This window comes from Mustela erminea, chromosome 18 (genome assembly GCF_009829155.1).
Source record: "Mustela erminea isolate mMusErm1 chromosome 18, mMusErm1.Pri, whole genome shotgun sequence".
Classification (NCBI taxonomy): domain Eukaryota; kingdom Metazoa; phylum Chordata; class Mammalia; order Carnivora; family Mustelidae; genus Mustela; species Mustela erminea.
The window spans coordinates 25013476-25041222 of NC_045631.1; the positions used below are offsets into that span (position 1 = coordinate 25013476).

At 38.2% G+C, this 27747-nt stretch overlaps 1 protein-coding gene across 2 annotated transcripts; it reads left to right on the plus strand.

Moving 5' to 3' along the window:
- The first annotated feature begins 5182 nt into the window (after nt 1–5182).
- DDX52 (DExD-box helicase 52) lies at nt 5183–27268 on the plus strand. Of its 2 annotated transcripts, none has more exons than XM_032319453.1 (15): nt 5183–5309; nt 6626–6824; nt 9657–9787; nt 11390–11575; nt 13527–13670; nt 14268–14379; nt 15235–15307; nt 15816–16019; nt 18358–18448; nt 20822–20944; nt 21078–21228; nt 21393–21468; nt 22931–23002; nt 23991–24083; nt 26735–27268. In XM_032319453.1, exons 1-15 carry the CDS (start codon nt 5223–5225, stop codon nt 26790–26792), a joined length of 1800 nt encoding a protein of 599 aa, XP_032175344.1. In that variant the 5' UTR covers nt 5183–5222; the 3' UTR covers nt 26793–27268. The 2 variants fall into 2 exon arrangements, with proteins under 2 accessions (XP_032175344.1, XP_032175345.1); XM_032319454.1 differs by having other exon boundaries at nt 5226–5309; nt 6660–6824.
- The last annotated feature ends 479 nt before the right edge of the window (nt 27269–27747 follow it).

The window sequence follows — 27747 nt, forward strand, 5'->3', positions numbered from 1 at the left end:
AGGCAAGCGGGGTGGGGGGGCGGGAAGCAGCCTCTCCACTGAGCAGAGAGCCCAATGCGGGGCTCAATCCCATTGAGATCATGACTTGAGCCGAAGGCAGAGGCTTAACCCACTGAGCCACCCAGCACCCCCATTTTTATGTTTTTAACACAAATTCCTATATTTTCAACACAGTGCATGAGAGTTCCTATTTCTCCACGTTCACTAATTTGGCAAATACATACTGATTACTTTAAATGTTCAGAATAAAGTGTGGAGCTATAAAGAGAAAAGAAGTGGAACTGGTATTTTAAGACATAATGAGACCAGATGTTATCTACTTGATTGAACTATGAATGTATAAGGTATTCGATTATATTACATATATTAATATTTCTTTAGATATTTTAATATATGTTACATATATAAATAAATATATATATTAAATTTTTCACATCTCATGATTTTAAAAAATTTCTTGAAAATAGTTGACACACAATATTATGTTAGTTTCAGGTATAAAACATAGTGATTCCACAAATTTACATGTTACCCTATGCTCACCACAAGAGTATCTGCCGTCTGTCATCATACAGCACTGTTATAGTATCATTGGCTATATTCCCTATGCTGTACATTTTATTCCCATGAATTACTCATTCCATAACTGGAAGCCTGTATCTCCCACCCACTTTCATGCCTTGTGCGCATTCCCTCCACCCCAGCAGTGAGTCTTAACCCTGACTGCAATTAGAATCACTTGAGGAGAGGGGAATCTAGGTGGCTCAGTGGGTTAAGCCTCTGCCTTTGGCTTAGGTCATGATCTCAGGGTCCTGGGATCAAGCCCCGCATCAAGCCCCGCATCAGGCTCTCTGCTCAGCAGAGAGCCTACTTGTGATCTCTCTCTCTCTCTCTGACAAAAAAAAAAAAAAAATCACTTGAGAAGCTTTCAGAGATTATAGGCCTGCTACACTAAAACAATTAAACCAGAACTTCTGGGACCTTGTTTTCTTTTGTTTTTCCTTTTCCTTCTTTTTTTTTTTTTTTTAAGTAGGCTCCCAGTGAAGCCCAGTGTGGGGCTTGAACTCATCACTCCAAGAACAAAAGTCTGACATTCAACCAACTGAGGCACCCAGACACCCCATCTTTTGTTTTGTTTTTTAAGCCCCTCAAAGGATTCTAATGTGCAGTGAGGGTCAAGAGCTACTCAACTAGGAGAAAGGGCCAAAAGATGGGAAAGAGCTAATATTTACTAAACACCTACTGTATATGAGATTTTGTTCCAAATGTTTTATTCAATGGCTATAATCTCTCTATATTAGGAAATGTATTTATATAGTATCCTGACCCACTTCTACCATGTTGAGCCCTGTGTGGTGAACAATCATATTATTCCTAGCCTTCAAGGTAGATATTATAATTGTATAATCCCTATTTTACCAATGAGGAAACTGAGGCACAGACCAGTGAAATAACTTGTCTAAGATTATCACATCAGTAACTACAACTAGACTCACTTATAAGTCTTTCTGATACTCCCAGTTCATGCTTTGCACTATACACCATTGCCTAGTAGCCTAAGTTAATTCTAGAAGAATCCTGAAATAAGTCTCATGATCCTCATTTAACAGATGAGGAAATGAGTTCTGGACAGGTTAATTTGAATAAGTCACAGCTATTAGGTGGAGAGGCTGGGAGGTCTTTAAACTCAGACTTGTTTAACACCAACTACATGCTCGTGAAAGTAAAATATATAGCATACACTCAACATTCTATACAATTCATTGCTCTGCAAGAACAGAGGTGTGAAGGATTATTAATATAATCCAGAATAATATTTTTTTAAAAGATTTATTTGTTTGTTTGTTTATTTATTTGATAGAGAGAGAGAGACAAAGAGAATGGGGGAGGAGCAGAGGGAGAGAGAGTCTTAAGCAGACTCTGGTTGTGGACCCTGACACTGGGTGTGATCTTACCACCCTAGATCATGACCTGAGCAGAAACTGAGAGCTGGAGGCTTAATGATTGAGCCACCCAGGTGCCCTCAGCTAAACCTTTGTAAAGCGTTGGCTTCATCACAGTTTCCCCCCACCACCATTATCAATTCAATCATCTCCATCCACCATGCCATTAAAACTGATATTATCAGGGTCACAAGTAACCTTCTCAGCCTCTCAACAGCCTTTGAAACAGCTTATCACTACCTTCTTCCTGAAAGTTTCTTCTGGCTTTGGTAATACAATGTTCCTTGTCTTCTGTCACTGATTGCTTCTTCTCAGACTTTTTTTTTTTTTTATAGGTTTATCCTCCTCTACCTGATCTCTAAATATTGGAGTATTCTTAAGGGTCAGTCCTGAGTCCCCTCCTCTTCTCTATTCACACAATATCTCTAAGTGATTGCCTTTTCATGATTATGCTTTTTTATGGTTTATTTTATTTTTTCATCATAACAAGTTTACTCTTTAATCCCCATCCCCTATTTGTGCCATTCCCCTTCCCTACCAACTCCCCTGTGTTAACATCAGTTTGTTCTCTATAGTTGAGAGGCTGTTGGGGTGCCTGGCTGGCTCAGTTGGTAGAGCATGCAACTCTTTTTAACTAAAAAAATATACCCCCAAATTTAAAATATATATTTAAAAAATAGAGTCTGGGGCGCCTGGGTGGCTCAGTGGGTTAAGCCGCTGCCTTCGGCTCAGGTCATGATCTCAGGGTCCTGGGATCGAGTCCCGCATCTGGTTCTCTGCTCCGCGGGGAACCTGCTTCCTCCTCTCTCTCTCTCTGCCTGCCTCTCTGCCTACTTGTGATCTCTCTGTGTCAAATGAATAAATAAAATCTTTAAAAAAATAAAATAAAAAATAAAAAATAAATAAAAAATAGAGTCTGTTTCCTGCCTTATCTCTCTGATTTTTTTCCCTTTGCTCATTTGCTTTTTAAAATCTAGCATATAAGTGAGATCATATAGTATTTGTCTTTCTCTGACTGACTTATTTTGCTCAGCATTATACTTCCTAGCTCCATCCAATGCTGCTATAAACAGGTGCATGTATCCCTTTGAGTTAGTGTTTTTGTATTTTGGGGGTCAATACCCAGTAGTGAATTCCTGGATCATTGGGTAGTTCTATTTTTAATTTTTTGAGGAACCTCCATACAGTTTTCCACAAGGACTGCACCAATTTGCATTTCTACCAAAAGTGCAAGAGGGTTCCTTTTTCTGCACATCCTCACCAACACTTCATTTCTTGTGTTTTCTATTTTAGGAATTCTGACAGGTATAAGGTAGGATCTCACTGCAGTTTTGATTTGCATTTCCTTGATGATGAGTGATGTTGAGCATCTTTTCATGTGTCTGTTGGCCACATGATCATGCTTTTAGATATGTCACCACTGACATAGGGATTGGGTTCTGAAGTCAGCGCATAAAGAGAAGAAAACTCATGAAGTAGAATTATTCTTGGAAATTCCTTAAATCACTTACAAAGTCTGGTAGTTGTGGTTTCAAACATGTTGATTTTATACATGATTGTGGCCATATTTATGTGCTGAACTGCCAACACTTCATTTCCTAATAAGCTTTAAGTCAATTCTTTTCCTCCCATGTTGAGATAAGCTGTTTTTATGAAGCAACGGGTGAAGTACTTGGGGCTTTCACTTAGGGACTGTGTTTCATGAAAAATACTTATTCTTCAGAGTAGACACAAATGGAACAGCAAGATTCTCCCACTAGGAGAGGAAATCAGGAGTTGAATCCACCTGAGAATACAAGAGATTTACATTTCCCATCCTGCACTTACTCCACACTTTTCTTGAATGTAAAGGAATTACGCACACTATTTAAAGTATTTCTAAATTAAATGCTTTTTAGATCGTATTCCATTGTACCATTTATATTTTGACAGCTCCTAAATTTATTTCTCCAGACTTGACGTTTTCCCTTGGGATTCAGACTTATAGAGCCAACTGCCTGCTTGGACTTCTCCATATAACATCAGCTAGGCATCTTCCCATGTCCAAAACATAGCAGTTGATTCCTCACCACCACCACCACCACTCCCGTGCCTCATCCTCACCAAAAAGCTGTTCTTCCATGATGGTTCCTAGCTCAGTAAATGGCATACCATCTACCCGGAGTTTTAAGCAAAACACCTAGGAGTGGTCTGTGTGATTCCTGCCTTTCCCTCACCTCCACTTAAAATCGATCTGGTGCATTTAGCTCCACCTCCAAATATTATCCCAAATCTATCCATTCATTTCCATCAGCACAGAGACCCACCCTAAACCAAGCCAACATCATAATTTTCTACTTTGACTAGCTTCCCTTTCCACTCTTAGCCTTTCTACAATTAATTCCCCAAATAGCCAGAGTAAACTTTTATAAAACATTCACTCATTCAGTCACCAAATACTTATGGAAGAGTGTGCAGAAACTGGGAATACAGCAGTGAAGAAAATTAGATCCCTGTGCTCATAAACTTTCATTCTAGAATGGGGAGAGGCAATGCCTAAGTGAATAATTTTTTACAGTACAAATACAGTGAAGAAAATAAATATTTAGTGATATGCTAAATTATGTTGTTCTCTCAGTACAAAAATAAATTAATACCTTCATAGTGAGCTTAGATTAAAATCCAAATTCCTTACCACGACCTTGTTATTAGATTCTATGGGATCTGATTTCTATTTGCCCCTTCAACCTTATCTGTACCACACTTCCTCATTAGAACTTGGCTCTGGTCACCTTGGCCTTCTTTCTACTTCCTCACTGTTCCAAACTTTTCCCCCTCTTATGTGTTTCCTCTTTGTGGAATGCCATTTCCCAGATGTGGGAAAGGCTGCCTTCTCTTAGCTCAAATATCACTTCTCCAGAATGGACCTGACTAATCAACCTCAAAGTGGATGCCCATCCTTTCTCTATCAATAACACCGTTATTTGTTTCAAAGCACTTTCCTCTTTCAGAAATGATCTTGCTTAACAGTATCTTTGTCTCCACTAAAATGTTAAGTTTCCTCAGGCGAGGAATCTTAAGGTGTTGTTCACCGCAGTACAGAATAGTGCCGAGCATAAGAGGATCTTCATAAATATTTCGTGAAAGAACAAATGACAACAGGGTAAAACCATCCGGTTTCTCACAGCCGCCAGACTCCGCCCCCCAGAACCACTTCCGCCCACGGTCCGGGCCCAGACCTTCTGGGGGAGGAAGTCCTCTGCGCAGGCGCCGTGGGACCGCGGTGCTTTCTGGGTAAAAATGGATGCTCACGATCTCTTCCGCCGGCTCGGCGTGGGGGCCAAGTTCGACGTGAAACGTTTCTCTGCGGACGCCGCGCGATTCCAGGTACTGTACGTAGAAGTCAGAAGCCCGAGTAACTGCGAGGCGCAGGAGCCAGAGAATGACCTGGCTGCTGGGAGAGCCGGCACTAGGAGACCGTGGCCTAGTCGTGGGACATGTTCCTCTGCGGTTGGGCTCGTGCGCAGACCTACCTGGTCCTGTCCTGCCTTTGGAGTGAACTCTTACCCTTGTTTTGTAGACTTTGGTGGGCCTAGCACAGAAATTCTTCTCCCTGCCCGCTTTTTAGTTTATTCAAAGCACAGTTAGAATCCTTTCGAAAAGGACCTTTTTCTCTGAAACAGGTAGGAAGGAGTCTCGAAAACAGAATGAACCCAAAATGAAGAGAACAGATTCTTTCACTGTAGTGTACCCAGGTTGGCTTGGCATATACATATACCTTTAGTGGGCATGGGTCTTTTTATTCCTGTAACCTCATGACATGTTAAGTAACCAGTGAGAAGAGTGACTTAGAAATGGAGACTCTTATATAGGAAAATAGTGGGTGAATGATAAACCGGGAGAAGTTAGTTGGGGCCCAGTTATGGAAAAATCTTCAATATCAACCCTGATACTGAGCAACACGTCTGTTTCTCCTTTCTCTGGCGGTAGGTGTAGTTGTTAAGAGTCTGAACTCTGGAGCCGGATTATTTGGGTCCAAGTACTGGGTCTGTCAGTTACAACTTTGGAGACCTTAAATAAGTTATTTGACCTTCTAATGCCTTGATTTTTTTCATCTGTAATATCCCTATTTTTTTTTTACTTTTTTTTTTTTGTAATTTTTTTTCAGTGTTCCAAGTTTCATTGTTTATGCACCACACCCAGTGCCCCATGCAATGCTAACCCACCACCAGGCTCACCCAACCCCCCCGCCACTGCTGCCCCAAATCCTCAGTTTGTTTCTCAGAGTACACCTTCTCTCATGGTTCCTCTCCCCCTCTGATTTCCCCCAACTCACTTCTCTCCTTCTCCCAATGTCCTCCGTGTAATATCGCTATTTACCCCCTAGCACTGTTGGAGGACGAAGTAATTTAATATATATAAGCAAGCTTAGAAGTCTGCCTGACAGCATGTAGGTGTTAACGCTAATAAGCATATAGATGGTAATTGCTTTCATGATTATTACTGCTTTGAAAAGGTCAGAAAAGTTGTCGTCTTATATTTCATTTACTCAGACACACTTGGCAGCTCAACAAATACTTGGTGAAAGGGTTAAAAAAAAAAGGTGGGGAGTTATTAGATCCATGCCCCTACTGCCAGTACTGCTTGGGTGAAAGCAATGTCAGTCTGTCAGTAGATTGCATTTTAAATTTTTTGGGTTTTAGGTAGGAAAAAGGAAACATGATTTTGATTCTTCAGAGATTCTGCAGGGACTGGACTTCTTTGGAAACAAGAAGTCTGTCCCAGGTGAGTGTGGATTATCAAGAACTCATCAGGAGCTTCAAGATGAAGAGAAAAAAGAAGAGAGTCTAACTGAAAAGAAGAGGGAACAGAACAAGAAAAAGAGGAAAATGATGTTATCAGGTTTGTTCTTGGGGTTTATTTTCCTTTTTATTTCCTTTTTAATTACAAAAATAATACAGGCTTAAGGTTACAAATCAGACAGTATTCTGTCATTCATTAGTTAATGGCATTCAGATTGTTTCTAGATATTTGCCATTACAAATATAGCTACAATACAGATATTTGTGTATATATCCTTTTGTACAGGTCCTCTTATTTCTGTAATTAGCATCCCCAAAGTGGAATTACTGGCCAAAAGGGTATGCACGCTTCTGTCTTTGAACAGATAATGAAAAATGACATCCCACGCCTGTCAATGCTGGATAGTACTGGTCTTAAATTCTTTGTCAACCTAATGAATGAAACTAATTTTTGTTTATATTTTCTTGATAACTAGTGAGGTTGAGCATGTTTTCATATGCTTTAGTCGATATTTACATCTCGGCATTTGTGAATTGTCTATTCTTACTCTTTACCTATTTTTCACAGGGTTTTTTTCTGTACTTTAGGGATATTGATCTTTTACTTTGTTTTATCTATTAAGTTTCCATTTGCCATTTTCAGTAAAGTAAATACTTACACCCTGTTTTTAAATTATAAAGTGGTGAAAAGCAAGTTTTCTTCCTACTACTTCTAGTCCCTTTTTTCTCCAGAGGCTAGTGCTGTTAATCATTTTCTTAAATATTTTTATTAGCACCACACTCTAACCAACTGAGCTAACCAGCCAGCTTTCTTAAATATTTTTAGAAAGATACCTATTCACTGTATTTATACCTCCCTTAAAAAACCTGAACCATAGCATACAAATATGTGTTGTTCTATTCTGAACCTTCCCTCCTCCTCCACTACACACACACACACACACGTATCTTGGAGATTGTTTGGAATCAGTAGGCAGTGCCCTGCCTTTTTCATCTTAACACTAAATATATCCTATTATACATTCCATAATGGATTTAACAAGTTCTACAAATGGAATTTCAGAGTTAACCAATAAGTTTATTTTAGGTTTAGGTATTTTAGAACTGTCCATCAGGAACATTGTATCAGTAGGAAGTCCAGTGCTTTTTTCATTGAATCATAGTGTAGCATACCATTATACATTATAAGAATGTTCTGTAATTGACTTGACAAGTCCATGTGTTATGGACATTGACTTCAGTTCCACACTTTTGCTGTTACAGTGTTTCACATTTTACTTCCCTGACTTTAATAAAGCCTTCCGCCAAGATTAGGAAAAAAACAAAACAAAACAAAAACCTGCCACAAACTCTGGAAAAGGATTCAACTGTTGGGCAACCAGAAACACACAGATATGTACTATAATGTAGCACATACGTGGCATAGAACAGTAATGTGGCATACCATGTTTTGATTGGTCAACTTTTCTCCCTTACGTGATCTATAGAATCAATGCATATCAAACTCAATTAAAATTCCAAAGGCTTTCAGAGTAGAAATTGACAGAGGATTTTTTTTAAAGTTAAGACATACACCTACCATATAACCCACGTATTCCGTAAGAATGTACCTAAGAGAAAGGAAAACCTGTGTCCTCACAAAGACTTCTACACAGATGTTGATAGCAGCTTTATTCTCAGTAGCAAAAACTGGAAATGACCCAAATGTCCTTCAGTAGGTGAAGGGTAAACAATGTATATAGCCATACAGTAGAATACTACCTTTAAATTAAAAGCTAACTATTGATACATGGTCCAACATGGATGAATCTCAAAATAGTTATTCTGAGTGAAAGAAGCCAAACTTAATTTAGTATATACTACATGATTCCATTTATATAAAATTCCAGAAAAAGCAAATTGATCTACAGTGACAAAAAGCAGATAGGTGGTTGCTTAGGGACGAAGAAGTGCATTACAAGGGGCCACAAGGAGATTTTGGGTGGTGATGAAAATAAACTTGAATGTAGTGATGATATAATAGATGTATACATATGTCAAAATTCCTCAAGTTGTATATTTTAAATAAATGCAATATATTGTATATCAGGGGTACCTCAGTGAAGTGAAAGAAAATTTAAAGAAATACCAGAAGTGGTCTTGCTTATTGTTCTTAGAATTTTTAAGGTTATTCTTACATATTTACTTTGCTGCTTGAACTTTATTATTTTTTTTTAAGATTTTATTTTACCCATTTTAGAGAGAGAGGAAAAAAGAAAAGTGTGAGTGGGGAGGGGCAAAGGGAGAGGGAGAAAGAACCTGAAGCAGACTCCATACTGAGTGCAGAGCCTAACTTGAGTTTCAGTCCCACAACCGTGATACCATGATCTGAGCTAAGACCAAGAGTTGGATGCTAAACCGACTGAGCCACCCAGGCGCCCCCTAAACGTGTACTTTTCAGGTCAGCTAGTCTGGTTTCCAAAACAGTCCTGCCATGACTTTTCATTGAACTAATTTTATAGCTTAGTGAGAATTGCTATCTTTATATTAGTGACTAGTCCTGAAGTACTGTGCTATGTTTATCACTATTATAAGTGAAATCTATTCTTTCATCATACTTATTTTATAACTGGTTGAGTATGGAAAAGCCAACTGCCTTATTGAAATCTATTAAGTATTTTCAGTTTAATCTGTTACTGTTTTCAAGTACACAGTCCTCTACATATCACACAGCTGAAATAATGGACAAAAAGAAGAGAATGAGCTTCAGAGCTTTGATTTTACCAACAGGGAACTTGCCTCTCCTTTTCCAATTGTTATTCCTCCTATTATTTTCTTTTCTGTGTTGTATTAGTTAGTACTTTACTTTTGTTTAGTGTGATGCTATGGCCTGTTTGCTACTCTCAAGAATGTTGCACTTAAAAATCTTTTAATTTTTTAACATATATTTTAGAAACTACTTCTCAAGAAGAAGGTTCTACTATACAGTGGATATCATCTGTGGAAGCAAAGATTGAAGATAAAAAAATTAAAAGAGAAAAGAAGCTAACTTCAGGAAAGTTGGAGAATCTTAGAAAAGAAAAGGTTAGAAAAATGTCTTAGCCCCAGTTGCTTTTCTGACCTACTGAATTTTTCCTTGTCCTTGGGTTATTCTCTTGGTAAAAGTGAATATAGTTTTGTGAAGATAGAAGGTTAATTATATTCATTTAGATATCACTTTAATGAAAAATCAGGTATTTGCGCTGTGGCTAAAAATTTTAAAGTTTAAAAATTTTTTTCTTAAAGATTATTTATTTATTTATTTGAGAGAGTGAGTGAGAGAGAGAGCACAGAAGTAGGGGCAGAGAGAGAGGGAGAAGCAGACTCCCCTGCTTAGCAGGGAGCCCAATGTGGGGCTCGATCCTAGGACCAGGATCATGACCTGAGCCCAAGGCAGATGCTTAAGCAACTGAGGCACCCCTTAAGTTTAAAGTTCTTGAAAGTATCTTAAAACTTGAACAGGTCAAAAGAGGGGTGTGTGTGTGTGTGTGTGTGTGTGTGTGTGTGTGTGTGTATACACACAATTCTCATATATTATATAGTGTGAATTTTTGACCTGTCCAAATTCCAAGATTGATGATTTACTTGGAATGAAATTTTTTAAATAATCCTATCCCCCTTGATAAACATAAAATTTGCCCCTTTTCTCCTCTTTGTTAAGCTCACTGGTTCATTTATTCATTTTTTTAAACAATTTTATTTATTTGACAGAGAGAGAGCACAGACAGCGGGAGCAGCAGCACAGAGAGAGGGAGAAGCAGGCTCCCTGCTGAGCAGGTTGCTTATTGGTTTAGAAAGATTTCTTCTGACAGGGATTTGAGAGTTAGAATTCTTTTTTTTTTTTTTCCTTTTAAGATTTTATTTATTTATTTGAGAGATCGAGAGCAGAAGCCAGGTGGAGAGGGAAAGGGAGAAACAGACTCCCTATTGATCAAGGAGCCTAACTCTGGGCTCCATCCCAGGACCCGGAGATCATGACCTAAGCCAAAGGCAGATGCTTAACAGACTGAGCCACCCAGGTGCCCCAAGACTTAAAATTCTTAAGAAATCTATGTTATACCTTGGGGGAGTAGAATACAGAAGAAATAACAAACACATCATTGTCATGTCTGCTGCACACCTGCTGTGTTGCATTTGGAAAGTATTGTTCAGCTCCCTTCAATAACCCTCTATCCAGAATTTGGCTGTCACTCACACAGAATAGGAAAATAAACCAAATCAGCCCTGGACTCTGCTTTTGGCCCTCAATTTTAATAAACAGAGTGTAGAGTAAATCATCAAAAAGTTTTGACACTTGTGTGCTAAGTGTCATATAAAGAAAAAAACCAGATGGATTCAATGTCTGCCTTGTAGAAACTTATATAAAATTCTAAGTTATGATTATCATCGTGGCACATTAATATAAATAACCATTACTCGTGTCATTGACAACATTAATGCAAGGAAGTGCATAGATAGGTTTTATTGTTATGAAGGTCTTCTGTCTATGAAAGGGCATGAAGTAATATCTGTACCTTTTAGGGCCTGGGATTTAACCAGAAAGTTTCATGTTATTAAAGCTTATCCTAGAAACTGTTACTTTTACCTTATAACATCTGACAATGTATGTGACCATATCTGTGGGGTCCTCTTTATCTCACTTTTCAGATAAACTTCTTCCGGAATAAACATAAAATTCACGTCCAGGGAACTGATCTTCCTGACCCAATTGCTACCTTTCAGCAACTTGACCAAGAATATAAAATTAGTTCTCGACTGCTTCAGAACATTCTGGATGCAGGCTTCCAGATGCCTACACCAATCCAAATGCAAGCCATTCCAGTTATGTTGCATGTGAGTATGAAGGTCTAGAATGCCTCTAACGTTCCTTCCTCTATGTGTTAGCTCATTCTCTTCCCTGTGTATGAAGTCTTCTTTTTTACCTTATCTCTCCCTATTGAAACCTACCTTTGCTTTTAAGGTCCATCTCACATGCCTAGGGCCTCATATCACTACAGTTAGATGTGATCTTTTTCTTTTACTAACACTCTTTTCTCTATTACCAGTTCTCCAAGGTATTTAGTGTGTTCTTTTTTTTGTTTGCAACATTTATCTTGCCCTTTATACTACTGTGTAGTTAGACTAGTTGTGTTTACCTTTTACATTATACTAGCGTGTAAACCCTCTGAGGATAGGGACTATGTTCTGTTTATTCATCTGTGATTTAGCTTATTATTCCTAGGAACTATTTCAGAAATACAGAATTTTTGCACGTAGCCTGACTTCCCCCTCCCAGTACTGTTTGTAATTGATGTATGTATACAGTGAAATGCATAGATTGTAAGTTCACAGTTCAGTGAATTTCAGCAGTGCAAACCCTATATAACCATACCCCCAAAGGAGACGTGTTACATTTCTATCACCCCAGAAAATTCTGTTGTACCTTTTCCATTCAGTCCTCACCTCACCCCTGTCCAGAGGGAACTGCTGGTCTGAATTCTATTGTCATGCATTAGTTTTACCTTTTCTATAGAATGTCATGTAAGTGGTATCATCCATTATTTATTTTTTAATTTGTGGTTTCTCTCACACTGTGTATTGTTTTTGAGATTCACACATTTATAGTAGTTTGTCAGTGAGTAATATTCTCTTGTTTGAAAATACCAGAGTTTATCTACTGTTGGTAGAGGCATGGGTTAACTTAGAGTTTTGAAAATTAAATTTTTCTGAGGTTTTTCTTGGTCCTAATGAGAGCTGAGTTTTTGTCCCATGTAGCCAAAGGATAGGAGTTACATCTTCATCCATACTAGTTCTTTTTGTTTTCTTTGGGAACTGAAGTAAGAATATCTTTTTTTTTTTTTTAAGATTTTATTTATTTATTTGACAGAGAGAGAGATCACATAAGCAGAGAGGTACGCAGGGATGGCGGGGAGCAGGTTCCCCAGTGGGCAGAGAGCCCAGTGCGGGGCTTGATCCCAGGACCCTAAGATCACGACCTGAGCTGAAGGCAGAAGCTTAAGCCACACAGGTGTCCTATAAGAATACCTTTGAATGATATTGTTGCCTCACGTAATAGTAAATTTGCTTTTAATTTCCATCTAAGATTGTTTCTGTTACAACTTCAGCTTAAAACTCTCAAAATCATAGTGATGTTTTAAAAGACTGTCACCTGTAAATTATTGTCACTCAAGTTATTGCCACTTTTTATTATCTGTAGCCATTCTGTTACTTATTAAAACCATCCCTAGGGATTGAGCAGTACAGATATCAGGAGGAAAAGTTGGCTTAATTTTGCTTTGATAAGGGAGTTTGGTGGGAGACAATAATGGAAATAGTTGAGGTTTTGAATTATCTTTGCATTTTAGTTACCCATATTCTTTACCCAGGTCAAGTGATGTTTGGTGGCAGCAGTCAGAAACTCCTTTGAGGGGTGCCTGGGTGGCTCAGTGGGTCGGGCCTCTGCTTTCGTCTCAGGTCATGATCTCAGGGTCTTGGGATCGAGCCCGGCATCAGGCTGTCTGCTCAGCAGGGAGCCTACTTCCCCCTCTCTCTCTGCCTGCCTCTCTGCCTACTTGTGATCTCTATCAAATAAAATCTTTAAGAAAAGAAAAAGAAAAGAAACTCCTTTGAGGCACTGGTGGCAGGGGTAGATGATATTAGAAAAGCAAATTTGGGAAAAGTTAGACAAGCAATGAGAATATGAAAGATTATATTCATTATGTTATTTCTGTGGCTGGTTGCATTACTTGACCAGGCTCTGAAAAGTTTATGTACTTACCTTATACTTAACATACCTTGTTTTTAGGGTCGAGAACTTCTGGCTTCTGCTCCTACCGGATCTGGAAAGACTTTGGCTTTTAGCATTCCCATTTTGATGCAACTAAAACAACCCACAAATAAAGGCTTTAGAGCTCTGATTATATCACCAACACGAGAACTTGCCAACCAGGTATGACATGTAGCTTTGAAAGAGGATGTATTTGATGTTTCCTTTAGTCATTTCTTATTTGAGGGTAGCAAAAGGGTCTCAAAAAGAGTAAGGCCCATGTATTTTGGCCTAGGCAAATATTCTGTACTATATCTTACTCTATTCTGTAACTTACTGCACGTGGGCAAGTTTTTTGAATCATTTTATAGTTTTCTAAAACAATGATTTAAACATTAACAATGTGTCTTTGGCAAATGCTCTAAGATCTTTTAAGTTGAGGCTAACTGAGGCTCCCGGAATATATAGTCCGTCTTTAAAACATAACCTTATCTCAGTTTTTGAGAAAGAAGAACTAACACAGTGACCTGCTTCACACTTCCAACGTGCTTAATAAGAATACGTGCCAAGCCTGAGACAGTTTGCTAATAGCACTGTATTCCAAAAACAGTATGTAACAGATTGCAAAATGCTGAGATTCCAGGTTAGTGCACATGGTATTATAGGTTTAATTTCAGTTCTTTATGGGTTGTTAATAGGTTTATTTTAATAATGTAAACAAGATTATATATCTTTTCTAAGTATCTTAGCAGCTAATATTTTTGTCATTTGCCATTTTAGATTCACAGAGAGTTAGTAAAAATCTCAGAGGGAACAGGATTCAGGATACACATGATCCACAAAGCAGCAGTGGCAGCCAAGAAATTTGGACCTAAATCATCTAAGAAGTTTGGTAAGGGATTCATGTTTGACATACAGAGCATGTAAGGGATTTGCAAATTACAGATATCCTTAACTGCCACCTAGGAGTTGTTAAAAGTGTAGTCATACATACAACTAATTTGGTTTTTAGAGAAACTGAAAGAGATCTCTTCACTCCCACTTGGTACTTATTTAAATATATACCAGTGATTCTCATCCAGAAGCAGTTTTGCCCCCACCTCACCTACCACCCCAGGGACATTTAGCAGGATCTGGAGATACTTGAAGTTAGCAAAACTGGGGTGCTACTAGCCTGTGGTAGGAAGAGGTAACAGCATCCCACAATGCGCAAGACAGTTGCCTACAGCAAAATGTTATCTAGACCAAAATGGCGGTACTGCTAAGGCTGAGAAACCCTACTTTATACTGTTGATTTTTAATCTGCCATGGAAATACTCTGCAGATAAGAATGGCTTACATCCCTACCCTTGTATCAGATAGGAAATCAGCTTTTACCTGTCTTTCATTTTGAGTTTCTGAGTAAAATTTCATTTAAAGAAAGGATTTCCCCCTCCCCCAAAAAAACTAAACACTGTTGTATTATAGTCTTCTTGCCTCTTAGAAGTTGAGAAGGCAGATCAAACATAATAAAAAGAAGAGTAAGCATATAGTAGTTTGTGCTATGATGGATTAAAAAATATGTACATATATTAGCTTACAAATAAGAAAGAACTTTTGTGGGGTTGGTCTAGTAAAATAGCAAGTATATGACCTGCCCCTCCTCTCCCCTCTTCAGGTTCTTCACTGACATTCAGGAACCTTAATTCCCTTGTTTAAGAGAGATGAACCTTGCTTTTGCAACGTGTACCATTTGTTTTTCCTATAGATATTCTTGTGACTACTCCAAATCGACTAATCTATTTATTAAAGCAAGATCCTCCAGGAATAGATTTAACAAGGTACAGATAATATTTTAATCTCTTGTGTATTTTCATTTAGTTGATTCTGTTTTGTCCTTGACTGCTTATATTATGGCCCATTGGAGCTTGCTATCTGCCAGCTTTCGGTCAGTGTTGGTGCTAAGAATAATGGTTTTCATCAAATTCATAGGAATGTTACCATCTGGTCTGGAAGAAAGTTACACATTCTGATAAGCAGTTAGTACAGAATTCCCCTAGATGTTTTCACTTCTTTCAACAATGGTGATGGAGTTTATAAGGTTTATGTGAAGCTCTGTTGTTGCTAATGGAACCTCATCTCTTTGAGGCTAAAGGAATAGAACATTGCTTTATGTTTATCTTATTTTTACCTTTTCCTGCTGATTTTTCTTTTACCTTTTTCTGGTATAATGTGTAGATCTCAGAAGTAGCATAATGGCTTGACCACTACTTCATGTGTCCCTACAGTTCAGTGAAGTGTCTTGGGTCTTCCAGTTCAGTACCCACAAGTTGTTATGTTATTTCTCAGTGTAGAGTGGCTGGTAGTAGATGAATCAGACAAACTGTTTGAAGATGGCAAAACTGGGTTCAGAGACCAGCTGGCTTCCATTTTCCTGGCCTGCACATCCCATAAGGTCAGAAGAGCTATGTTCAGTGCAACTTTCGCATATGATGTTGAGCAGTGGTGCAAACTCAACCTGGACAATGTCATTACGGTATCCATTGGAGCAAGGTAATAATAATTGTTCTTCTCTGTTATCCCCGATTTTTTTTAATACAAGTCTTTTTTTTTTTTTTTTTAAACACTCAAGGAGATAGGTTGTTTTGGCCTTAGATTAATAACAGGGAAAGTTTTACTGAAAGACATGTATTCTTTAAAGTCAAGATTGAGTAAGGATTTTCCATTTTAATTTATTTTTTTTAGAGAGGGAGAGAGAGAGAAAGATGAGGGGGAAGGACAGAGGCAGAGGGTGAATCTTAAGTAGGCTCCATGCCCACAGCAGAGCCTGACCTGGGGCTCGATCTTAAAACCTTGAGATCATGACTTGAGTTGAAATTAAGCGTTGGACACTTAACTGAGCCACCCAGGCACCCTAAGGATTTTCTATTTTAGAATAATCCAAATTGAGATTTTTCAAATTGTCATGTTAATATTTCTGTGATTGTTTTCACCTGATTTTTCCCATCTATCTACAAAGTGACGTGAACTGTAGAGCCACCCAGAAGATTTAGTTTCTTTGATGGCTTAATTAAGTAGGACCATAGTGGAAAAAGCTTATGTTACTGAGCCGGTTGATTTATAATCCTTTTTAAAAATTTTGGGGGGGAGGATTTTATACTAAATGAGTGTGCACTAGTAGAATAGTGTGTTAGGAAAGTATAATATAGCCGCATGATAGAATAGTATGAGACCCATGAAATGATAAGTATGAAGACTATAGCTACATGAAAAAGTGCTTGTGGGCACCTTAGTGGCTCAGTTAGTTACGTGTCTTCCTTTGTCTCAGGTCATGATCCCAGGGTCCTGGAATTGAGGCCTGCATCGAGTTCCCTACTTAGCAGGGAGCCTGCTTCTCCCTCTCCTTCTGTGCTCCCTCTCTCTCTTTTCCTGTCTCTCTCAAATAAATAATTTCTTTTTAAAAAGTGCTAGAAATACCATATTAAATAAAAAAAGAAGCCAAATGGAACAATAAAAAATACTTTAAACTCTTTAAACTTAAAACTTCTGTTTATAAAAGGAAAGAACAAATACACCGTAAATATGAAGACAGAAGGGAAAAAAATATTTATGGTGCAGTGTAATGTACTATAACAACTTTTTTTTTTTTTTAAGGATTTTGTTTATTTGAGACAGCACAAACAGGGTTTGTTTATTTGAGACAGAAAGCACAAACGGGGAGGAGGATCAAGGGAGAGGGAGAAGCAGACGCCCTGCTGAGCAGGGAGCCTGACATGGGGCTCATGCTCAGGACCCTGATATCGTGACCTGAGCTGAAGACAGATGCTTAACCGACTGAGCCACCCAGGCACCCCTGTACTACAGCATCTTATTAGTGTTTATAAAATGTCTTAAGGCTCACCCCCAACTGTCTATTAAAAAAAACTCTTATTAATCATTAAGAAAAACTCAGACCTGTAATATCCTTAAAAATATTCTCATTATTTTATCCAGTAATTTTATATTTAGAAACTTCTTTTAAGTAAATAATTAGATACAGGAAAATGTATGACTTAGACTACAACAAAACATCACAATTTATTCTAAAATGGTAGAATTATGGACAACTTGTTTTACTATTTACATTTTTCCATATTTTTCAAATTTTATTTAGATAGCATTTTTATAATTAGAATAAAACATTTTAAAATAACTTTGGGGGGCACTTGGGTGGCTTAGTCAGTTGGGCATCTGATTCTTGGTTTCAGGTTGGGTCTCAGGGTTGTGGGGTAAAGCCCTGAGTCAGGCTCCACGCGGAGTCTGCTTGTCCCTTTCCCTTTGTTCCTCCCCTTGCGCATGCATGCACGTTCTCTCTCAAATCTTTTTAAAAACAAAAAATAAAAATAACTTTGGGGTGTCTGCCTGTCTCAGCCAGAATACGCGACTCTTGATCTCAGGATGATGTGTTCAAGCCCCATGTTGGGTGTAGAAATTATTTAAATAAATACAGGTTTAAAATAAATAAGTAACTTTGTCTTCATATTGAAGTATAAATGATTAAATGCTTATAATGACAATGGAAAACTTGATTCTTTTTTTTTTTTTTTAAGATTTTATTTATTTGTCAGAGAGAGAGAGGGAGCGAGAGCGAGCACAGGCAGACAGAGTGGCAGGCAGAGTCAGAGGGAGAAGCAGGCTCCCCGCGGAGCAAGGAGCCCGATGTGGGACTCGATCCCAGGACGCTGGGATCATGACCTGAGCCGAAGGCAGCCGCTCAGCCAACTGAGCCACCCAGGTGTCCCGGAAAACTTGATTCTGTTGGGGTTATGTGTAAATTTTTTCATTTATTTAGAATTTGGGAGGAAAAGCAAAAATTGGCCCTTGCAATGTGCAAAGTATGTTTTCTTTTCAGGAATTCTGCAGTAGAAACTGTAGAACAAGAGCTTCTCTTTGTTGGGTCTGAGACTGGGAAACTTCTGGCCATGAGAGAACTTGTTAAAAAGGTATATTTGGGCTATCTTCTTGAATTTTGATGAAGTTCATTAAATCTTATGTGACTATTCCTATAGCATATGTAGTAATCTAGAGGTAAATTCTTGAAAACATTGAGTCATCTTTTGTTCCAAGTGGAGAGACTCACCACTTAGATTATGGTAAGTTTTCTGTTCTAGCTCAGGGTAGGCTAGGAAAAAACCTCCTTTTTCCACATCTCCATTTGTATTGGTTCCCTTAATCTCCCCCAGTCCCTCTGCTGGTTTCTTCTGGAACTCTAGGAGCATTGTAGAATAATTAGGACACCGAGTGTGGTTTTCTGTTTTTTATACCTTAAGTAAATATTGAGTAGAAGCCATAATCAAAAGTTAACTGTGAGGGGTTAGGGCAGGGGAAAATAAAACAAATAGAAATCTTGAGCCCTGCCCCTAGAATTTAGTCTTTTTTAGGGGATAAAAGAAATAGACTTGTGTTAACATAGTTTGCAGTAAAGTGTCATAAGAGGCTATAGAGTATTTCTCTTAAGCACCCTCGCAGCATAAGTTAATCAGTTGGGGAAAGCCTTCCAGAGGAGATGCTGCTAATCTGGGCCTTGGAAGGATCTGTGGAAAGTTGATGGTTGGAGGAGCAGCTGGAATATTCCAAGCAGTAGAGGGAAACACAGTGGGTGTAGAGACTCATGAAGAGGTTACCTATTTAAGGCAAAGAGTTTATGGTGAGAATTAAAGAAGATCAGGTTGGACAGGAAAGTTGGGGGTCACGTTAAGAGAAACCACTGGACATTCGAAGAATTTTAAGGAAAATTACTTAAATAGTGATACATAAAATGTAATGGCAAGAGACTGAAAGTAAAGAAACCAGTCAGTAGGTTGTTAAATTAGGCTGGTTAGAGGTGAAGAGGAAATAAATGAGAGAAATGAGGGTGACAACCTCAGTGGTGGAATGTTAAGAATAGTTGGGAGGATGAAAGGAAAAGGTGTTTGCAAGTACCTGGTGACTACAGAAGTGGTTAAGAGCTTGAACTTTGGAGCCAGACAACCTGTGTTGGAATTCTAGCTTCAGGAAAATTAACCCCACAGCTTCCTCATCTGTAAAATGGAAATAATATCTCTCTCATAGAATTATTTTAGTATTAATGATTAATACAGACATAGTACTTAGAATAGTGCTTGGCACACAATGTCATATACATTTGTTTCATTAATATTCTTTTTTTTAAGATTTTATTTATTTGACAGAGATCACAAGTAGGCAGAGAAGCAGGTAGAGAGAGAGAGGAGGAAGCAGGCTCCCTGCTGAGCAGAGAGCCCGATGCAGGGCTCGATCCCAGGACCCTGGGATCATAACCTGAGCCGAGGGCAGAGGCTTTAACCCACTGAGCCACCCAGGCGCCCCTGTTTCATTAATATTCTTAAAGGTGTCATTTGGCACTAGGAAATTTTAAGGCTTTTCACATGGATACTCACATGGAGATTATACATCAGGGATTTCTGTCTAGCCTTAGGAGGTCTGTGAACCCTCTGAAGTTGTGTGTTAGATTTTGTGTGAATGAATGGTTGCCTATTAGGAAGCTTCTCAGCTTTATTAGATTTCAGAAGGGGAGCTTGTAAACCAAGATTAAAAAGGTTAAACCCTAATAGAGCAGTTGAAAATAGAGAAAGCCAGTTTGAGGAAGAGGTAGGGTTTGATGATAGAAATGTAAAAATCATCTGCTTGGAGAGGGCAGCTGAGATTATATTTAAAATATTAAGATAATGACTATATTGAGAGAACGGAGAACCAAAGACTAAGCTTTGGTGGAATATCCACAGTTAGGATAAACAGTGAATTAATAAAATTTACTGCATTTTAGCGGAATATAAAAATCTCTGAGGCACAGAAGCCAAGAGATGATTGTTCTAGGGACTGAGCATCTGTCATTACAGAAAGGTAAAGGGGATTAATTAGACATGGTTGTTGGAATTAGCAAGGTGGAAATTAGAGTCAAGTTGTGTAGAGAATGGATGGTGAAGAAGATGGAGGCAGATATAGACCACTGAGAAATTTGGCAATAAAAGGTACACTAAATTGAATTGAGTTCTTTTATGAACTAAAATCATATGAAATACTGTGATTGTATTCTTTTTTTTTTATTATTCTTTTTTTTTATTTATTTATTTGATAGAGAGAGATCACAGTAGACATAGAGGCAGGCAGAGAGAGAGAGAGAGGGAAGCAGGCTCCCTGCTGAGCAGAGAGCCCGATGCGGGACTCGATCCCAGGACCCTGAGATCATGACCTGAGCCGAAGGCAGCAGCTTAACCCACTGAGCCACCCAGGCGCCCCCTGTGATTGTATTCTTGATTATGGGTTATATGTGCTGATTTATGCCTTCTTTCTTGCAGGGTTTCAATCCACCTGTTCTTGTTTTTGTTCAGTCCATCGAAAGGGCTAAAGAACTTTTTCATGAGCTCATATATGAAGGTATTAATGTAGATGTTATTCATGCAGACAGAACACAGCAACAGGTAAAGTCAAGTGTATATTTTCAAAGTGGTAAAGAACTATTAAACTTTAAAATATTGGCATGGGATTTATGAAGTACTTGTTTTCTGTTCCCAGAGTAGTACTAAAATATTTAATATGTGTTTTATTCACCAGAGAGATAACACAGTCCACAGCTTCCGAGCTGGAAAAATCTGGGTTCTTATTTGTACAGCCTTGCTGGCCCGCGGGATTGATTTTAAAGGTGTGAACTTGGTGATCAACTATGATTTTCCAACCAGCTCAGTGGAATACATCCACAGGATAGGTGAGTTTTCTCTCCTGCTGCTTAGCCCTCTGCCCACTGACACCCCGGCACTACTCGTCTGTCTTGCACTTATTCCTTCCGTTCATACATGCTCATTTTGTAGTGCTCATTTTAGTGAAAAGCCCCCAGAAAAGTGTTTTTTTATGGTCTGGGTTTTTTTTTAGGTCGAACTGGAAGAGCGGGGCATAAAGGAAAAGCTGTTACATTTTTCACTGAAGATGATAAACCATTATTAAGAAGGTAAATTAGGGGGCACCTGGGTGGCTCAGTCATTAAGCGGCTGCCTTCGGCTCAGGTCATGATCCCAGGTTCCTGGGATTGAGCCCAACACAGGCTTCCTGCTGAGCCCTCACACCCCTGGTTTGTGTTCCTCTCTTGCTGTCTCTCTTTCTCTCTCTCTCTAATAAATAAAATCTTTTTTTCTTTTTAAGGTAAATTAGGAAAAATAACTTATTAAGATGGCAAGACCACTTTATGTTCTTGTATGCACACACAGTTAAAATGGACAAGTCCCAAATACTGTTATAGCATTAGTCAACCAGATTTTAGCTGTGACTAAAGGAAAAATCAGAGGGCTTTGTTTTTGCCCTTTCATTACTAGAATTTGGAAGTATTCATAATGGAATGTTCATTATTAAATTTCAGACTCACAGGATTCTTCCAGTAGCCATTGGTTAATATTACTCGCAATGTAATAGTGAAGTTTTTGGATTGGTTAATAAAGTTAACCCGAGTCTCTTCAGCCCAGTCAAAATTATCCCTTACCCTGGTGCATCCTTCTCTTTACTCTTCTGGGCAGATGGAGTTTTATATTTAGTCCTAGGAAATCTGTTTCAGTAACACACTCCCCATATTATTCAGTTGTAGCTCTTTGAAGCCTGGGTAACACATGCACTTTTAGAATCTTGGGTCTTAATTTAGCCCAGCATCATAGATCTTAAAATAAAAGCTGAGTTTCCTACATTTTGGCTGCCTCCAGTAATTTTAGACTGGTGATAATTGATAGTACTTTGCATTTCTAACAAATGAAATTGAGTTATGGTCAAAGGCTGTTTGTACTTTGATGTGTTTATCAGTTTTGGCAAAGACTTTGATTTGTGCCTTCTGAACCTTGGCTTTGTCATCAGCCTTGGGTATCCTTTCAGCAGACTTTTACACATTCATGTTTAGGGGAGTCTATTCCAAAAGCCTAGATTGACTTCCATCTCCTCAGTAACTCCAAGCATGTGAATCTAATGACCTCCATGTCAACATAACCATGCCTCTCATGGTTTTTCCATCCAGGCAAGGGGGATAAGGATAGTATTTCATTAGTGAAGGGTTTTTGAGTGGATCGAGTAAGTCACTACACGTAAAAAGCCCAAGACAGTGCCAGGTGCATAGTAAGCACTATCATCTAATAATTTCTGATTAGTGTCTTCATCCAAGATTGGGTTAGCTTTTCAGGGCTTGGTAAATGTTGAGCAGAAATAGCTACTAGGTAAAATTACTCATCAGCAAGCACATCAATTTCAGTCTAGCAGACAGTCCTCTCTCAGCAATCCAGTGTTCTTACATCTGGTGATCATTTAGAGCAGAACACTGTACTGGATTACTTTCTCATATGTGTAGTTTTCATTCCTCTTGAATTTTACAGAGGGTTTAAGTGTGTAAACATCAATTTGATCAGATACAAATTTATGTTTATGGGTTCCTTTTCCAGTGTTGCCAATGTTATACAGCAGGCTGGATGTCCTGTGCCAGAATACATAAAAGGTTTCCAGAAACTACTAAGGTATAATCTTTAATTTACTTAGATCTCCCCCTCTCTTTCTCTCCCTTTCCCCCCACATATGCTTTCTTGCTTTCACACTCTTGAAATTACAGTTCTAGCAATACCACTACTTTTAGAAATTCTAAGATAAAATTTTTCCTTTTTAAATACCTGTGAATATGTCTTCCTTGTCGGTTTTTTCATTCTTGAAATGTTAAGTATTCAGATTTTTTTAAAAATTACTCAATATAAGTGAAATAAGCTTAGAATTTATTTTAGTTCATAAAACTGATAAAATGCCATTAATTGCCCCAAATCAAACCTTAATGCTTGTTGGCACAGGAGTAAAGTGTGATACAGGACATATTTTAATCATAATTAATACCTTTTTAAAAAACTGATCAAATTTATAATCCCCTGGGGTTATCTCTAAATGCTGTTGGGTAATCAGCATTTTTTTTTTTTTTTTTTTAAGATTTTATTTATTGGGTGCCTGGGTGGCTCAGTGGGTTAAGCCGCTGCCTTCGGCTCAGGTCATGATCTCAGGGTCCTGGGATCGAGTCCCGCATCGGGCTCTCTGCTCAGCAGGGAGTCTGCTTCCTCCTCTCTCTCTCTGCCTGCCTCTCTGCTTACTTGTGATCTCTCTCTGTCAAATAAATAAATAAAATCTTTAAAAAAAAAAAAAGATTTTATTTATTTATCAGAGGGAGAGAGGGAGAGAGAGCAAGCACAGGCAGACAGAATGGCAGGCAGAGGCAGAGGGAGAAGCAGGCTCCCCGCTGAGCAAGGAGCCTGATGTGGGACTCGATCCCAGGACGCTGGGATCATGACCTGAGCCGAAGGCAGCTGCTCAACCAACTGAGCCACCCAGGCGTCCCGGTAATCAGCATTTTAAAGTGGTTGTAGTGTCACCTAATTTTGTGATCAACAATCAAAACTAGTTTTAGCTTACACTCTTTTCAGGTAAGTTCTACTGAATTTCATTCTTTCCTCTTTTTATAACTTTCAGCAAACAAAAGAAAAAGATGATTAAGAAGCCATTGGAAAGGGAGAGCATTAGTACAACTCCAAAATATTTCTTAGAAAAGGCTAAGAATAAACGGTAAGTATATACGAGAAAAGTGACTGTTGACTCTGTCATATGATTATATTAGGCTTTATTTCTCCCTAGGATGAATTTTTTGAGGTAGAATTGATAGGTTCAGTCAGTTATAGAAATAATAAAAGTAATAGATTTTAGGTTGCTTGTGATTTGGGATCTTGTAATGATCTGGTTTTTTTCCATCTTTGAAAGAATGATTTCAGTTCACTTTGAATTAATATTGCACTCCCCACCAGCTCTACACAGCCTACATCAGTACATACTGCTGAGATGGTGAGGGCTCTTAACTCACATTGATGGAATCTTCCCTGAAGCTCCCCATTCTAGGCAGGATTTCAGTGTAGTCTTAGGCTTATCCTGAAGCACATTGTAACACCTCTAGAAAGTATGACTTGAGTAAATTTGTAGTTGTTCAGCTGAGTTTTAGGAGGATGTTAAAGCATTGATTCTTTTTTTCTTTTTAGCATACACACAGGACTATCTTTTAATAGAGGGAATCAAGACCATGCTAACCTGTACTGCTCTTTACACTATTTAAGGAAAATAACACTCTTCAAATTCTACCAGTACCAGTTTGTATATAATATATATAAAATGTAGGCATTTACCAAGTACCTTTTCTCCTGCCAGGTGCTTTGGTATGTGAATGAATCTAAAATGAGACCCCTTTAAAGTCAGGGAAAGGAGATTAGTATGCATTAAAAAACATTAGAAAATAATTTTTAAATAAAATATAAGTTTGGAGATGACAAATATTCTTAATTGGTATAGTTACAAAAAGCTTCAAGGAGTTAGAACGATCTTTAAGTACAGGTAAAATTTAGGGATATGGAGGGGACACAGTGAAGAAAGTCATGAATACTGGCATGCACTTTCCTTCTAAGTGGAAAAAGAGTCTTATTTGACATTTTGTATTGACTATGAGAAGTAATGTTTAGTTCAAGGATATAGAGTGTACACAGTGTCCCAAAGTTTAGTGCAGTTTTAAGCTTTAATAACTTGGGAAGAATAAATGCAACAGGCTTAAAAAATATCATTTGAAAGCTTAAAAATTTTAATTGTGTCTGTACATACTCATTTTTGTTAGTTCTTAGTATTAAGAACATTCTTTATTTGAATTTTTTTTTTTATGGCAACGGTTTCTAGCTGACACATAAATCAGTGGGTTGGTAAGAGATGGTCACCCTGCTTGGACACCTGATCTTTCTCATTAGACTTTTTCTTGCGGCTGTATCAGAACTGTTGTGTATTCATCAGAACCTTACTATGTCTGTGATCTTAAAGCTAGAATTGGAATTCTAATCTCCTCAGGCACTGACCAGCAGCTGATGAAAGTTTTAACAAAAAATCAGAAATCTTCTATAGTATTAAGATGGGACTATGTTGAATTTTAATAAGAAACAACAATATTTTAAAGAATTATAGTTTGGATGTTGATTTTTATAAGTTTGTAGTATTTACACTTGAGGTGTTTAAGCTTAGCTGCACTTAAACTTTGAGGACACTTGATAAAAATCTTGTCACTTCAGCCCCCCACTTAAAATGCTGTGGTCATCTCCATTGTTTCACACTTAAAAGCCAGCCTTCTCAGGGCATGTGGGTGGCTCAGTGGGTTAAGGCCCTGCCCTCAGCTCAGGTCATGATCCCAGGGTCCTAGAATTGAGCCCCACATTGGCCTCTCTGCTCAGCAGGGGGCCTGCTTCCTCTTCCCTCTCCCCTGCCTGTGATCTCTGTCTGTCAAAAAAAAAAAAAAAAAAAAAAGCCAGCTTTCTCTATAGAGCACGTAAACAACACTTGATCCAACTCCAGCTTACCCTTTTACTCTAGATGGTCCTTTAATGATCCTACCCATACCTTGCTGAGAACTCTGATGTCCATATGTCCAGGCCTAGCTTTCCATATAAACCTGAATCCTGTTGCCTGATGGACCTCACATCAGTCACTTCAAACTCAGCTTGATAGAATGGAGGGAAATATTGGATTTGAAGTCCTGTGTGACTTTGGACAGGTCATTTCCCCTTGTGCATAATAGAAATAAGTACGTAAATCATGCCAACTCTGCTACCTCAAGGTTGGTTAAGGATTAAATAAGTTAGTATACATCCAGGAACTTTGCCTTACTAAATTGTAGAATGCAAACATTGGTTATTTTCTCCCAACATTCTTCCTTTTCCTCCGGTAACTTAATTAATGGCATTCACAAAACTCTAAAATCATACCGTTAGGGTTCATATCTCACATTTATTATCAGTGTGTGATGGTCAGCAAGTTATTCAACCGCTCTGCCTCATTTTCCTCATCTGTCAGAATCTTCTTCCTAAATTGGGAAGATTATCTGAGCTGATACATAAGAAGCACTTATAACGGTATCTAGCGCTTAATCAATGTGAGCTCTTACTATTAGTAATGTCAGAGTCAGACTCCATCTTTTATACCAGGTTGTAGTGAGTTTACGGTGATAAGTTTCTGTCTCACTTAGGTGATTGTGGTTTCCTAAAGGGCAGAAACCATGTCTAATGCATCCTCATGTTCCTAGTGCTTCATATACTTGATTAGACAGGTTTCAGGAAATGTTTTTTAAACGGCAGAGCTTTAGAAAGTACATATATCTAGAATTTTGGATTCAACTTTCTTTAATTTTCTTGTCACAGGAAAAAGGTCCCTGGTCAGAACAGCAAGAAGAAAGTAGCTCTTGAAGACAAAAGTTAAAAGCAGACTTTTTAAAAGACTGTATCAGAAATGGAACTTCATGACCCCAGCATGAATGTTGTTTTCATGAAATACTTGAAATCCTATAATCACCTGTAACAACTACAAAAAAGTGGGACTGATGAAAAATGATCCTAAACTATCAATGCATCATGTCAAATTTCAATTTATAGGTGACTTTTAAATGATGACACAATGGAAATAACATTCATTCACATTTCTGTGGTGTGAATGTGGAGAGATACTTCTTATAGAAGAACAAAAGCTTATGCTAAAATTAACAACAGCCAAATGTGGTGAGCTCTGAAGGATTTTTCCCTTCAGTGTGAAGGAAGGTGTGATATATGCTGTGAGGAGGCATCTGGAACCAAATTTTAAAATAAAGCCTTGAGATTAATTGCTCCTTTTCACCACCACCCTCACTTTTTTTTTTTTTTTTTTTGAATGGACAAGAAGCAGCACAGGCTGTCTACCAAGAAGATACCTATTGTTCACTTTATTTTACTATTAATTTGTTGATGGCCTTTTGTGGTATGAGTCACAACAAAGAGCCTCTTCTGTGGCTGGTTACTCAACTTCCCTAGAATTTTAAATTATTTGGTCTATTAAATATCCTTATACCTCATAGGTAAAAGAGCTCATCTCATACCCTAGGTCCTAATGTTGCAGCTACAAGATTATGGTCAGCCTTTCCCTTTCTTACTTCAATTTTCCATCATTTAATCATGCTCTTTCCTGTCTCTTTCCATTCAAGATGACTTTGCTCAAAAACCGATAAACACTTTATCCTGATAAGAAAGAATGTTCCTGTTACTTGATACACCTGAGGCTGCATTCTCTTACAGGCTGTCTTTCCTGAGGCTTTATGGCCCTGCATCCATTTAGGAAACCGGTCTCTGCCAGAGGTAAAGAGTTCTGCTTACACAGTGATGGAGACTATTCACTGTTAGCAGAT